We start from the raw sequence: 16,783 nt of genomic DNA, 5'->3' as shown, positions 1-16,783 counted from the left end.
TTTCGCTCGGCCTCACATTGGATGTTTCTCATGGAGATCCTTTGGCAGGCCTCACACAGTCGCCCTGTTTCCCATTAAAAAGCTATTCTGCCGTGGTTCTTCTGGGAGCCATGCAAGTAAATATATCCATTTCCATAGAAAGTGTTTTGTTTTGGAGGTTCAGTGTTTTCTTGGGCTCCTCTGCTCTCACTCAACTCAGGTTGGGTTCCTCCTCCGATGTGCGCCGGACCCCAACCCCTGCATATATCCCATAATGGAGAACACAAACAAACCCAGAGTCCCGCTCCCTCTTCTGCAGCCCAGTATGGACTTGTCATCTGCAAAGGATCCTGCACCGGAAAAGCCAAAACAAAGGAGCAGTTCATTATTGTGTAGAGAAGCGGTCTGCGAGAGCGTGTGCATGTGTGTTTGCCTCATTGCATTCGCTGCAAGCAAACAAACAAGACGCGGGGAAGCACAAACCAACTGGGAAACCTGCAATAAAAGTGAAATTGTGTGGGAAGGATATGACAGATGTTTATAGTTTGGCCCAGAGTTGAAATGCGACCTCATTGCTGTGTGTTTTAACAGCTGTTTCTCTCTGTCTCCGTCCCTGTTTTCTGTCTCCCTTTCTATGTCTTCTCTCAGGTTTTTAAGTCATGATGCAAGAATCTGGGACGGAGGCGACGAGCAACGGACCAGCCAATCAAAATGGAGGAGCGAGCATGGAGGGTGGGTCCAAGAGCACCACACCGTCGGTGGAGGTGACTGCGGCTGACCTCCTGCATCTCCAGCAGCACCAGGTAGACCCGTTTGCACCTGTCTTCACTTTATTAAGCCTTGTCAACAGCAGGCTTTTTCCCCCTCTTAAAGTGCCACTTAATATTTAATCCTACCTCAAAGTACATCTAGTACATAAACACATTATTATTATTATTTATGTATATTGAGGCCCTTTTTGAATATTTAAAGAAGGGGAAGTGCTCTCTCTGTGTGATTGTGTTTGGTTGTGAACGTGTTTATCGTAGCATGCAGCATCTGCATTTTAGTAAAATATTTATCTGACATATTTTAAGTATGTAGGTGCCGCAGGATTGTGTAGACAGTTAGGAAACCTTGCTGTCCAATAGGGTGACAGGATTTTCCCCTAGCTCATTGTAAACACACCTAACACTCACAACTAATGCCACACTCTGCCGTGGCAACCAATAAGAGGCAGAGATGCACGGCGCCGTGATCGTTGACGAAGCCCAAAACATTTTCGCCATCTTCGACTTGAGACAAACAGACAAGCTCTTTCTGTTGGTGTCAGCGTTATGTGTGGCACACGACAGTGTGTTTAAGGGAACAACATTGAAAAGATCAGTGTGTCTTGTGCTATCTCGGTCTATCCGACAGGACGGCTGGGGTTGTTGTCAGGAGCTGTTTGGTGATGATGCACAGGCTCTTTGCCGCTGTCTGTTGTCACAGCACATCCATCAGCATTTGCACAGGGAGGGCAACAATGCTGCAGCACGGAGCACCGAGACATGGCACTGTAACATATAGAGCTGAGCAATAATCCACTGTTATCATTCATCATCTTACAGCACAAGCATCATGACATCGGAATGATATGATGTTGTGACACTGTGATACACAGTTCTGTTGTCAGGACTGATGATAACCAGCACATCCATTCATATCTCATTTCCACAATACAAAGTCTGAAACATTTTTCATAAACAGCTTTGCATTTTGACATTTCACTTGATATAATACACAGGTCAGTGCAGTGATAATCACTTGTACACATACGATTTGTCATAGGAATGCACCGGTATGAATTTTTCAGTCATGATGCGATTACCAATACCGATACCTGGCCTGGCCGATACCAACTACTGATATTTAATAAGCTGTATGTCTCACTGTGTGGAAGTGACTCAGATCATTCTTTTATATGTGAGGCAACATCTGGCTTGATGCAAATCCTTTGCAACCTACATTAATATGAATAAATGACAAAGATGAGATATCTAACTGATAAGCTGTAAATATAGAGTATAAAATAAAGTGTCCTAATTTCTTTGGAATTAGGGTTGTAACCATTGTAACCACTGACTCTATGGGTGACAGTGGGGCCACTCTATTCAATACGTTGTTATGAAAGAAAAGTTTAAGTCAAGCCAAGAATGACCCCTGTCACTTCCACCCATTGAGGCATACAGCTTATTTATTAAATATTGGAATCTGTACTTTGTATCTGAAGTCAGATGAGTGCATCTCTATCAGCAACTTGGTATAAAGATCTTCAAAATTAGCCAGAAATACAATTCAAGTGTTAACCTTCAAATGAAGCAACAAATCCATCAAAACCTTAAGGACCTAAAATTTCACTTTATCACGTATACAAACGTAGAATTGAACTGAATAGAATAGATCAGCCCCATTGTCACCATACCCACTCCAGCTATGTGATTCATTATTGGCATTATTATCAAATATCAGTAGGGCATGGGTGCATCCCTTTACATGAAAAATCATTGATTTCAAGTGCTCAGTCCTACTTATTTATCACTTGAATAAGTAATCTGACCTCGCAACTGAATAGTTTTGTCATAGTTTATTTAAGCAGAGAGATGTATGAATAATATGTTGAGGGACAAACAAACGAAACAGACCAAATGTTTTAGATGCTGTCATCAGAAGTACATGGTGTGCGTTTCTGTTAATCACATTTGCACAGTATTAAGTGAGACAGTCTGAGAATAAAAACCAGACATAAAGCTGATCAGTCAGTAAAAGCGAGACAGAGGAGCAGGATGCACGCTGACACACTCTGTGTTTTACTTCTTCAGGCCTTACCAGATCTGTTCTATATCCACACACCCCCAGCCCCAGCTCCAGACCCCAGTCACCAGACCCCACCTCCCACCCATGTTTTTTTCCAGCTCAAAATGAGCATGTCGTCAGTGAGAAAATCACAGCCATACTGAATTCATTACTGCAGTAGTCACACAAAACCATGGATAAAATTTCAATAACTGCAGGCCACAGTTGAGTAAACAGTTGCACTGAAACTTAATTCCTGTTGACTTTTCCTTCATTCTTTGCCAGGGGCACATTCTGATTCGCTCTGCAAAGACAACAGGGTTACAACTTTGATGAATTGACACAGGGGGAGAGAGGGAGACAGAAGTGTCATGGATGTGCACTTGACACCAAGAAGGGATGGAAATAAAGCTTCCCCCCGCTAGAATAGAGCCAGTCGCCCAAGCGTGGTCTCTGTTTTCTAGTCATCCAGAAAGAACTATTACTCTCCAGGATCTGCACTGGCATTTAAAGGGAGGAAAAACGAGCAGCTCTCTCTTTCCCAATTCCATGTATTACAGTCGTATTTTCTGCCCTCTGCTTTCTACTGCGGTAAATAGCAAGCACTTTTTTGCTTCATGCCTTTTGAACAAATCCAGCGGTTAATTTCTGTGGCCTGTGGTTGGAGTTGAAACAGAGGGAGGCGTATTAATTGTTGTGTGTGATAAATGGCGCATGGATGGGGACGGAGGACGAGATGTCTCACTCTCAGCTCCTGACACTGGGCTTTGATAGGCTACTTACCAGGGTAGTGTTACTGGAAAGGCAGGCAGTCTTTTTATTCTCCCATTAGACTAACCCAGGATTTTCACTCATGCACCATGAACCATGTTAATTGTCCCCAGGGCATTACGATCTTCGCTCAATTACTTGACAACTTTTAACTTTTGTGGCATTTCACAGTCTTTTCTTTTAAGTTTTATTTGCGGCTTGCACTAATACGCTTCTAACTGACACACTGAAGGGTTTTTTTTTTCTTTTTTGTTTGAATTCTTTGTTCTCCACAACATCCAAGATGCTATTACGCCTTTAGGTGATGCAAAAATCAATCTAAAAATCTTCTCTGACTCAAAGTGCAAATGTCTGAGAGTCCCCTGAGTGAGCAGGAACAACAAACCTGGCAGTGACATATCATTTATTCTTATTAGGGAACATAACTATGAAAGACAGTCCTCATTAATAAAGATGGGGGATGAAATAATTGTAATCTGTTTGATCATCTTGATTCTGACAGGGGAATTCATCTTGTGGACTAGTCAGATTTGGGGGAAGTGGACCATAAGCTTGATTTAAGCATCTCTATTAGTAAGTCAAATACTGTTTGTTAAGAGGATGAAAAGAAGGCGCCGTCTCCTTCCTTTTTTTCTCTCTAAGCTGCTGTGGAAATGTAGCAGATTTGACTTTTTGAGGAACTCAGTGATATCGGTTGTGGCGTAACGGTTTGGGCCGTGCTTATAAATGTTTGTTGTGCACCTTGTAGCTTTTTCAGGCTGTGCTCCGTTGTTTGCAGCTGCTTGTGTATAATATATGAGCATCTCCTTTTTTTAGACATCTTTTTCACAACATACTGTATGTGTTTGCCTCCAGAACCTGAGCGTTTATTTTCTCTTGTGTTTTTGTTTGCGTTGCAGAAGTTGTGGTTTTAACGTTATCCTCATGAGGAAGTGAAGATGCTGTATGAGAGCAAAAACAACAAAAACAACAGCATAGAAGAGTTTGTGCAATAACCTCTTTTGTGATTTAAATGATTTTGCAACAGGAAGTTGTGTAGCTGTTGCAGTTAAATAAACACTACGTGACAATAATGATGTTAGGGACTTTGTATTCGTTTTGCAGCTGCTGTCTTCAGGACATTCAGCACCCCGCACATATTTTCTGTGATATATGGTCATTTTCTGCAGAGCATTTATAACGTCTAACATGTGCAACCATGCAATGGATTCCTTCACTTGAAATTTCAACTGATACAACAGTAGAGCATTAAATATTAATATCCTGTCTTTTAGAAGAGCCCTTTTAATCAAGTTAGAGAGATTTCTAAACTATCATCCTGTCTCTTCCTCTCACCGATACTGTACGAATCCCCCACAATATCTCAAAAGAAAAAAAGAAAACAGGGATGAATAATTGCTTTTCTTTTATTGCATACACATCCATCCAGTCTGCTTTGTCAAACAAGTGCCTTTAAAGCTTTGTTACATATCGTAAGATAAGGCCAGCCAATTATGTTTTTTTCTTCTTCTTCTTCCTCTCTGCCTGCGTGGATGAGGTGTCCGGCTCGTTGCGTGTGCAGAGAGGAGAGAGTGACACGCATAACAGTGGCCATAGAAAGAGCTGAGCGGGCACAGGTTTCCTGTTTGCATAATGCAGAGCTTACATGGTCCCTGGTGGAGGCTTGAGAAGGTGGAAATGCACGTCTTGGCCACTGTCACAGAGTTCTGTTCCAGCTAGAAACCGACTGATACTGGATTTTTGAGACCGATACTGATGCAGATTTTAGATTACCAATATGGCACACAATATTATAAATGTTTGAGCTGGAATAAATATAGACCTCTCTGGATTGTCACTGATTTTGCACCAACATGACAATGTAAGGTACTACTTAAACAAATAAATTGATTAAAGAAAATGTAATACTATTTTACAGTATTATACAATATACACACAATGTATTACAGTGTCAACAAATTCTCGAAATTAACTGAGAAAATAAATAAAATGGCTATATAAACATCAGTGCTGTTAAGTATCATTCAATTACTGACCATTTAAATAAAGAATAAATAAAATATAGAATAAACATCTAAATAGTACTGTATTAGTCAAATGACCATTTAAAATTGTATATATATTTTTAAAATCTACAAATAAAATAAATAGCTAAATTAACATCAGCACTGTATGTTCAGTACTGATTTAATCCTGACCATTTAAATAATACATACAAATAAGATAAATAGCCTAATAATACCATATGATCAGTCAATTGCTAACCATTTGAATAAAAAATATATAAATAAATAAAATAAATGGCTAATGTATCAGTCAAATTCTGACCATTTAAATTAAAAATAAATATACATTTTAAAAAATAGCTCTATGACACCATTTCTAAAAACCTGCCTTATATATTCTGTAAAAAAAAATCTATTTTGGTAAATTTGGAAAACATACACTGATACTGATATCTCAGTGATGGGCCAATATCAGCCAATAAAAACAGCAGACCAATAAATCTGTCGGGCTCTAGTTCAAGCCAAGCTTCTCAGGGAGGTGATATGATATGCTCCACTATCACACTCCACTGAGACAGGTACACACACAAAGATATACAGTACACACATAAACACATACATACTGAGACAGAATAGAGGCCCAAAGGCCGGGCCTGTCAGTGCAGGGGCCTGCTGGTTTATGTTATCCAGTCCACAAAAAGGGCTAATGGTCAGACTGGGGGAGTTAACAGCGGCAGGTCAGAGAGGAGGCCAGAGAGCATTTGCTGCCTCAGATCTCTGCTAATCGCATGTACTCTGCCGCAGAGCTGAGGGCAGGAGGGAGAGAGCTGCTCTGCCTGGATTGAAATATGGTGTTTCACAAGAAGAACGCAGCCTTATCACCGCACTTTGAATTGAATTCCTGCCAGTATCTCTGTATTTGCTCCGCTGCAGAATTATATATCTGTGCAGCACGGTACTGAATATTTGACATGGTAATAAAGGCTTCTTTGCTCTGGGTGCTTTTTGACCAATACCCGTGGTGCATTATCCTATTGAATGTGAGCTTCCTTCCTGAGCCATGCCATCTAAACTCACACACACTTTGTGCAGAGCGGATCACACTGAAAGCATCCTTGCCTCGTCCCCACGGCCTCTCTGTGCAGCCTCCTCCATCTCTCCGAGCTCTCAGGTATCTTCATGTATACTGTTCATATTGTCACAGGAGGCCAAGCAGAGGCTCCAACTTATTGGAAAATCTGGCGGAGAGGATAACATCAGTGTTATGACACTGCATATTGCCCTAAATTGCTTTATTGGTAAAATGATAGTGCTCGTCCAATTTGAATAATTTTATGGAATCCCTCACTGAACAGTTTAATTATGTTATCACACAACTGGCAACATCTGTCTTTATACCACAGCACATGACAGTTTTATTACAGGCTGAATTTCTTTGCTGGTTCTGGCAATTGATGTGTGATCTGATTAATAATCACACAGATGGAGGTGAAAATTGAACAGTGATGCGCTGCTATGTCGAAAAAAAGGGGGAAATAATTATTAAAGGGAAGAAAAGCACAGGCTATGTCACTGAAAATATCACAAATGTTTTAACTCAAGCTTAAGCTGTCCTCTCTTGAATCATATTGCTTTTTAAACACAGCATGCTTTTTTTTTATAATCATAAAAAATGTGTTTAGTCTAGGAACAACTTTTCAAATCTTTTTGTCACCCAGGTTTTCTAAGTGAGGCTTTGGGAGGTAAACCACCCAGCACCTCTCCTTTGTCTTATGGATGCCTTCCAAGACAGCCAGCCCATGAACTCATCCATTTTGTTGAGTCTACCTCCAGCCGCCGCTCTCCGACTGGGAAGAGATGAAGCGCAGGTTGCATGTGTGCCGAAGCCATAGTTTAAAATAGTTGACTGTTGCTCCGGTCGACATCCTGTTTACACATCCTGCTTATGTGGGCAGCGGGGGGGGATCACACGAGTTGTTTCACACACACACACACACACACACACACACACACACACACACACACACACACAAACACCTTAGTTTTCCATCTCATTCCAGCACAAAAGAAAGGAAACTAAGTGTGTTAACATTATTGAGAAATGTGCTTATATACCACCTTTTATTAAACGGGTCTAATTAGGAATTAGAGTTCTCCTTTATTATTTTTAATGCATTCTACTACTCTGTCAAAACCTGCCACCTTCATTGCCCACACTGCAATGCAAATGTGGGCAATTCAATCAGCAGTAGGGTATGGCTCTATAAGATGCCACAGGAAGTAAGTTGCACCCTGAGGTCTAACCTCTCTGAAACTCAATGATGATGTTGAATAGATTGGGGGTTAGATGCCTGAAATAAGGTCTGTGGTTAACACAAGCTGAAGAGATGTGTGCGTTTAGTTGTAGGACATGAAATCTGTTAGTTAATACCCCCACTTGTGAATTTTAAAGTCTTTACGTTTCTGTAAAAAGGCGGTTACACTTAGACATGAAGTCTCCTGTCGGTTTAATCTTTGGGCTAAGGCAAAGATTAGGTTAATAAACAATTTATTCAGCTAGTTTGTTAAAACAGCTGGTTAGCTTGTTAGCATAACGGGAGCGATCCTGAATTCATGTGACCGGGGTGAAGTTCGATATAGCATAACGTTAGCTTTTTACTTTCAGCGGCTTTATTAACGCTTCAAATATAATAAAGCGGTGTTCATTTGTGAAGATTATCCTGCTGAAAAAAACACCCAAGCATCAGAAATGTGTGTTTGCCACAGAGCTTATTTATCCAGTAGGTGACTTCTCAGTAGACCCCATGGCAATGCTAACTTCTGGATTGGCCTTCAAAAATATGCCTTTTTTTTCCTCTTTATAACAAGAACTGGAAACTGCATTGGAAGTGGGGCCCCGTTCATTATTATGAAAGTGGCTTAGTGGCGCATCGAGCCAAAAAGTTCGATTTCTGTATATAATCTAAATCTTCTATGCATCTTCTGTATTAACACTTGAGACTTCTGCCGGAAATGGAAATAAATTATTGAATTGTACTGATACTTTCTTAATGTTATTTGATCGAATGGATCAAATTGTGATTGTAAAACAAGTTGTTTTGCGGGGTTGTAACATTCAAAAAAACGGATTGATAGAAATCTCTTTTTCAATGTTAGTTACTAGAGTAGCATGGGGTACAAAGGTCTGGTAAACTCACTTCTTTCTAACTCCACACCGAAATTTTTATTCTTCATTTTCAAACTTGATGCTGACCCAAGTGACATAAGTTTTGGGAGTTTTACAGACTTGACACAGTTTTTTCTGCATCCTACCAAATGTCTCAAAACAATAAGAAAAATGGCTAAATCTGTTCCTCTGTCTTTATTTCGGTTGGCAAACAACAAAAGGTTAGATGGGAAGTTTCTGTTCTTGTTGTCAGACCACTGATCAAATATTTAATCATGAATCATAAATGCTACCTATTAACCAAGGCTGACTCCAAGTTCTGTGCTGTTGAACTAAGATACAAATCAACATTTTTGCTCTTTGAACAACATTTAACAAAGCTAAATAACCTATATCATGTGATTGACCACATAGTCAATTTTTCACATTTCAAAATCATCAATTTCAGAGAAAGAAGAGGACAATCTTACAGCCACAGTGGTTTCATCCCGTCTGAACACTGTGTAAAAATAAGTGACTCAAAAGATGCAAGTTCATATACAAGGACACGGTGAGGGAAAAAATGTGCTCATAGTCTACAGTCCACTCAGTGAAAATTTCCCAGCTAAACAAACATACCTCTAAATGCACTAGCATCACATAACTAACTACATTTCTTATATAACGTATCTAAAAACATTGAAATGTCAAGAAATGCGGTTGGTGGAAGGGGACACATCTGATTGCTGACCGGTTGTGTGTGAACTGAGGTGAACATAGTGAGAAGGAAACTGATGCTTCCTCCTCTGTCTTTAAGGCTTGATAAACTTGAGTGTCTCTGTGGAGAATGTGTGGATGAGGAAAACCTCTCAGCGACGTGTGCACGTACAAATTCCTCCCATGTAAATGATGCAAGTGTATGCTGGTATCATTAGGAAGAGTGAAGTGGCTCTCATTGTGTGGCGCCCGGATGGTCTTTGATGGCCACGGCCTGCGTGTTTGTGCTGAAGTGGGCAACTCTAAACTTTGAGCAGGTGTCTGAAGCAGCTGGCTGGAGGCAGACAGGGAAACACGTCTGCGTCAGTTCAGTATTAAATGGCTTAGAGAGAGGCCTCGCCTAGCCAGAGGACTAATGCATCCTCAATGTTTTATTTAAAGTAGTGCCAACAACTGCCTCTGAATGCGCCACATCAAGACACACACACAAATCCACACACACACACAAAGGCACACAGAGTAATTTTGCGCTGTTTAGCTGAACAACTTGTGTGTTTAGTGTTGTAAATAAGTAACCGTTTTAACAGGGCCTCAGGAGACTGTGGTTGGGAAAGTACACGCTCAGACATGACTGGCTTTAATAGCCATTGTCAAAACACTGTTTCAACAAAAGCCTTTCTTCACGCGATTGGAATGTTTACATTTGCCTGAATAATAATGCCATTTTAAGGAGAAGCTATTCTTTAAGGATAGCCAATCTGACCCAATTTATTAGGGATAGACTTAAGGATGCACAATTCCTCTTGGGAAAACATTCAAGCGCATGGCCTATTCATTTTTAATGAGAGCACTACTTTAAAAACTTCATAGAATTAATATGTATCAGTGAAGTCTTTCCTGTGCAGAAAACTTCAGGGTAATTAATATTCATAGGCTGTGCTTGTTAACACCCCCAATGCTAGTGCAATGTAGATCCAATTAACATAGAATGGACCCCAAGGATTTGGGCAGATAAGGGTTAAATGAGCTATTGAAATTGAAACCGGGACTGTCTCCTTTTAAAACACTTATTTGTTTCAATAAGCTCTAATCCTTGTTGCAGATTAAGGCATCTTTTGGGTGCACATGTGAACCTATACAAAGGTAGAGGTAGAAAACTAAGGTGTGTGTGTGTGTGTGTGTGTGTGTGTGTGTGTGTGTGTGTGTGTGTGTGTGTGTGTGTGTGTGTGTGCAAGCAATGTGCACTTGTATACATGTATGCATAGAGGGCATCACCTACACAGCCAGGCTAATGTGAAAACCCTGTAGCAAGCCCGGCTTTTATATCTTATTCATAATCTCTTGACACAATGTGGGTAATAGACATCATTCTTGGCGTCAGCCTGCAAGGCCCTGGCCGGGCTGGGTGACACAGAGGGGGGAGGTGCTGGGGTTCTTTAGAGGAGATAGGTGATGGGAGCAAAATGCCTGTTTCCCACCTGCTGCCGTTTGTTAGCACACAGACTGCAAATATTGCTCTCCAGAGCATCCTGAGACAACTGTGCCCCCAGAGTCTCAGCTCCAAGAGGACTCACATTTAAACAGCTGACTGATCAAACTGAGATAAGGCGGCTTGGAAAGAAAGCAGAGCAGATATATATTTTTAGCTTACCTTTAAAAAAAATTTTTTTTACTTTAGTTGGTTCATCAACTGACTTGAAATCAAGTCAGGAAAAATAATTAGTTTACACTGGGGAAAGAAAGATGACAGAACTATAATTTCCCTGTAAGCAAAGTAACAGAGTTTCCATTATTCAAGGTAAACAAAAAATACGTTTACAGCCATTTAAATGTACACAGTGCGTCGTAGCAAGTTAGCCACACCCTAAAGCATACCCTGCTTTATAAACCATTTTACCCTAACTGGGACCGTAATTTGCAAAATGAACATCATGCTATATTGAAGAAAACTTGAAGACCATAAAACCACCATTTAAGACCATAAACTCCTTATGAAAATGTTTACTGAGGTAGTAAATAAAATGAGAAGAAGGTTCTTCTATACAGTCAGACTTCTATTTGAAACCAGTGTTATCGCCCCCTGCTGGCCATTAGAAAGAATGAAGCTTTAAGGAACTTCCACATTGGCCTCACTTTTCAGCCCCGAAGGCGACATCCACTTCTGTTATACAGTCTGTGGACCTGTCAGATGGGCCGAGGACAGGTTTCCAACTTGGGAACAATGAAATCAAAAGAAAACTGAACCAAACACCAACATGTACTGTTGTGGAAAGAATGTTGAGATACAATCCATATTGTGACACTGTATGGAGAGACTGTGATTCAGAATACTAAAATGTATTGTGATAATATAATAAAAGAAAAATCTAATTCTTACTCAACACTGCCATAGTACAAATAAAACCTAAAAGAAATAAAATAAAATAAATCCCATGAATACAATCTGAATAAAAAAGTGTATGTTTTGATACAGTCAGAACAGTGGGATGGCATTTTTGAGATTCGATACAGTATCAAAAAACATGACATGATGGTATACATAGTGTATCAATATCAAAGTCCCTACACTGTGATACAATCACCATCATGTAGAGGCTTATAATAGCTATAGACATATATAATGTTTAAGTCAGATTTTCCAGCTGTACCATTTGTCAGTGTTGAGCTGGAAATGAGCCACAAACATAATGTACACACATGCACCACAGCCTGCTTGCACTTTTTGCTTGTTTACTTTCCCTTGGCCCTTTTGAACTGTATAGGAAAACCTTACACATTGCAAACTGTTCTATATATTGCTCTGCAGTGGAGTAACTGGTAACATTTTTTGACACATGACAATCTCACTGTAAGGTTGACAACAATATACTAATAACATAATTGTACATTATAATTACACTTGTGTAGTAGTAATGAAATGTCAGTTATCACAGCACCAGTGTACAGTGTTTATCCCTTTTTCTGTGTACAGAAAAAAAAATGGACAGCTGTGTTTTTGGCTGGCAGAGTGGAATATGATAAATGACCGGTGCTGATGATCAAATGAGCCTTCATTGAAGTAAATATGCATAGACAGCCACACCATGTATATGTCTCTTAGAGTAAATTTGATTGTTTGACATGTATTCACCCATCAAAGTATGTATCAGTGATTAATAACAACCCCCCTGCGCGCTCAGCAGTGACATGGCCTCTATTTGAGAGAAAAATGGCACAGGTCGGTATTCACTGGTGAATAGCTGTATACCATTTAGAGAATGATATGCCGTGATGGGATGTCTTGTCATAAATAATAGTGATGGCACCTCCGCATCCTGTGAATGGCATGTGCCATAAATACTTAGCCAGGCCAGAGACAATGGTTCATATAAATCCTTGTGCAACCTTTTTCTCCATACAAAAAGGATATATATTATTTAAATGGACAGTAAAAACAAATGTTTTTTCCTCCTCAGTTGACGGCAGAGAGACCTCCAGAGCAGGACAATGTGTGCCGCTCCCTCGCTGTGTTCTCTGATGCACTGTTGTTATTTGCTTGTTTACAATCTTTGACATGATGTAATGGGATGGCTGTGAAAGTACTAGCCAGTAAATGGCACAGAAAATAAGACAGTCCTTTATGTCTTCCCCCTCCTCTTTTTCTCCCTCTTCTCCCCCCTTTTTTTCTTGTTTTTTCCCTGCAAACGGGGAATATGTTCTGCATTTGACTGAAGGAGCATGAGCCTTGAATATAAGTAACTGTTTTTTGCATTAGGTACTCCCTGGAGGTAGGGGGGGAAATATCATGTCCCTGCGTGAAATGCGAATGTGAAATCTAGCAGAAAGAAATATTTATGACCATTTTTTGCTTGATTAGAGCTGGATGACATGCCTTAGGAGACAGTGAGTGGACAAAAGGCAGCAGTGCTGCTTCTGGACAGATGTTAAAGAAAGAGTTGTTTAGGGAGGAGGGCATTCTGTCCACACGCTATGTGTCTGTGTGTGCGTGTGTGCGTGTGTTCAGTGGGGTGGGCTGGGGGGTCGGGTTTGAAGCATGGTAGAGGAAATTGACTAAGTCCTACAGGAGTGTATTGGGAGGCAGATGGAGAGCACACAAGATCCATCACTGGTCTTGTTCTCAGACATGAAATATAAGTAATGCCTGTCAGTAATACGTAATATATAGAAAACATTAATAAAACTGATACTGGTTACAATTTATCAACCAGTTTATTATTGGTGAACTGGGATTTTTTTCCAAGATCTAGTCAGCTATTTGATTTTATTGCTGCTGTCCAAAGTAAAAGAACAGACCACCTTGTCTTTGGTGCAGCACACTTACATCGAACACTACACACGTTATACTAATCACTAATCACACTGGATTCTGTCAGTAGTCCGTGTCAATACTGCACAACACCTACAACAGGTATAGTATAGAGTATAGTCATTCAGTGCTTCAGACTGCACGGTGCTGTAAAACAGTACAGATGAATCTGATATTCAGTTTAACTGTATATGATGATGCTGAATTTGGCAGTCATTTACAGTTCTACAGGCCTAGCAAGAATACATTTGGCCACATTAGCTTACATATGTTGCAGTGTCAACACTTGATTTGTATGGCAAGTCATTGCTGTCTGTATTTTTCCTAATTTGCTAAATCCAGACCCAGTTATCCCTGCTTTTGTCAAAACAAATCATCTATAATTTATTTGCTACTAAATCCTCACTTATATAAAGGTTACAGCTGCAATTATGTGTTATTTTGACTTTGTCTTGTCAGTAAATAATAATTATGAAAAAGGTTGTTTGATGCACTCAGTGGCAGTGCTTTTTTAGCTCACAGTTCATACCAAAACGGTGAGTTTAGAATTTTTTAAAAAGAATTTAAAGTAGATTTTTATGCCTCTGCGTAGGCGACAGCTGTGGCCGTGAGTCATGAGGTTGTCTGGTTGTTCGTGAATGCGATATCTCAGGAGCGACTTGAGGGAATTTCTTCAAATTTGGCATACACTTTCAGTCAGACTCAAGGAGGAACTGTTTGCAATTTGGAGGTCAAAGGTCACTGTGACACTGAATTGGGGAAACAAATATTGCGTGTCCACCTTGAAACTGCTGATTGCACAGAGCTGTTGAAGATGTGTGTTAAGTATCCATATTTAAGAATCTGTTTTTGAAGCATTATCTACTGCCACGGCAACATTTGAGTCTGGAAAGACATGGAAACATGGAATCTTGACTGGCTGGCGAAGGCATACAACCATAGGGTGCTTACTTTAGATTTTACCTGTACTGTAATTTTATTTACATATTTATTTTTCAAAATAACTATGGTATGAGAGAGAGGGGCGAAAGGCAGATGAGAGAAAGGGGATGACATGCGGCAAAGGACTTGACCCTGGGTAAGGACTTAACGGTATGTGCTTCCATCAGGAGACACCAGGGCGCCCTGTTTGGTAAATATACAGATCCACCTATGTTCATGCTCTAGAGAATGATGATGCATAGAAATTTCACCTTTAGTGAAAATTCCGGACATCAAATTCACACAGAAGTATTTAGGCAGCACTGAAATTTTAGTTATCATCGTTCTGCATAATACCTTATTATATACGTGCCTCTCAAAAGGTAAAATGGCCACTTAGAAACTTGATAGTGTGGAATATATCTACTATAACTTAATGCTGTTTTGTCTGCACATTAGCATATTTTATACCCAGTACATTATATTAGCATAGATTGCATACAGTAATGGCGAGGGCCAAAACAAGGATTATTGAAAACCTACAGGGCCCACGCATGGATAATTGAGTTGTATGGATGGAAAACTGCACCTGGTCTGAGCAATTTTGTGTTTGCAACTGTTGTCAGTGAATATGCATCCTATTACGGCACTATATGCAATTCCAGGAGTGCGTCGTCTAACAGCGTGTGCTCGGGGCCAGCCGAGAGATATTTCCCTACTGTCTGCACCTATTGACACGACGTCCTGTCAGACTGTTCCCCACTGTGTCGCTTGATATAAAACTTTAGATAATTAAACACAGATTCCTGTTAGGCCGGTGAGAAGCATCTCTGTAATCATCACTGCTTGCAACAGGCTTATCAGTGTTGTGGTGCATCAGGACGAGTGCCAACATATAAATAATCAGTTAATTACTGTATTGATGCAATTGTCTTGGTTGCACAAGCAACCGCGTCTCTGGCAGCAGATTGATTGTGTTTAGATGGAGCCTGTGACAGCGGAGAAGCCGCAGCTCTTAGAGCCATTTCCAATGGATCAGAGAAGTACAAAATTGAGAGTATGATTAATTTTTCAATTTCTCTCTGCGGATATCTAATAATTGTGCCCATAGATAGCCAAGGGCTCTTATTAAACATTAACATGCAAAAGAAAAGTTAGAATCAGAAAGATGGTATTTTGGATTGAATAATGTAAAATATCTTTAGGGCAACAGGGAAAGAAGCAAACTAGTCCAGGTTTATTCTTCAAATGTTTTCCACCACCGCAATGCCTACTCCTAATTACCTAGCTCTTATCTGCACACTCAACACTATATTTATTTTTCCTCATTGCTAAATGCAAATTTCTCTTAACCTTTTAATAACATATACATGTCAGTAATTTTTAAAAAGGAATCATTAGAAATGTCAGTTGGACTCTGCCAGGATTGTGTTTTTAATTGGTATGTAACTCTATTGGACAGACAAGTTTTTATTTTTTAATTCAAGTTTTTGATAATTAATGTGAGACTGTCTCCAGCATATAAATGGTCGGCTCTTTGATCTGGTAAAGGGAGTGTTGCAGGCTTCTTATTAAAATATACCAGCGTGTTATCTCCTCCAGTAGAGAGGCTCTTTGCCTTTAAGAAGCCGAGCCGGAGAGGAGGTTCCACCTTCAGGTCTCACTCTCCTCTCGCTTTCTGTCGTTCTCTGCTTTCCCCCCTGCGCTGTCTCCATCACTTTGCTCACTTCCACATAATATCATCTTCATCTCAGATAGCTGTGGCACAGGGGAACTGCATTTGTTGATCAGATTTGGCTTGGCTGACGCCTCCTCCTCCCCAGAAGTATGGGGTATGTGCGTGTAATGCCTGCCTGAGCCGCGGCCATCGCTGGCTGATTGAGTGGTCCTGCCTGTCACAGGACAAGATAACCACATCAGTAAATACTCCTCAGCCCCCTCACCACCACACCGTCACTACCAGGGGCAGCGCTGTTCTCCACACACAACCATGTACCTTGTGAATTGTTCATTTTTTTTGCTCAGATGGAAATGTTGATTTTTTAATATTTTAAACAAAACAGTTCATCATCATGTTGATATCTTTTCTAGATAACTAGATAAGTCCTTTGTTGATCCCTTACT

General features: G+C 40.2%; 1 protein-coding gene across 3 annotated transcripts in view; it reads left to right on the top strand.

Annotated features, from left to right (window-relative positions):
- Positions 1 to 16,783, top strand: part of foxp1b (forkhead box P1b) — a 181,850-nt gene that overhangs the window by 84,401 nt on the left and 80,666 nt on the right. For all 3 annotated transcript variants that reach the window (XM_059328899.1, XM_059328902.1, XM_059328901.1), the window contains exon 5: positions 628 to 782. In XM_059328899.1, coding sequence (XP_059184882.1) covers positions 639 to 782 — 144 coding nt within the window. In that variant the 5' untranslated portion in view covers positions 628 to 638. The remainder of the gene's footprint in view (positions 1 to 627; positions 783 to 16,783) is intronic.

This window comes from Centropristis striata, chromosome 3 (assembly GCF_030273125.1).
Source record: "Centropristis striata isolate RG_2023a ecotype Rhode Island chromosome 3, C.striata_1.0, whole genome shotgun sequence".
NCBI lineage: Eukaryota > Metazoa > Chordata > Actinopteri > Perciformes > Serranidae > Centropristis > Centropristis striata.
This window is presented reverse-complemented; position numbering and strand designations above follow the sequence as displayed.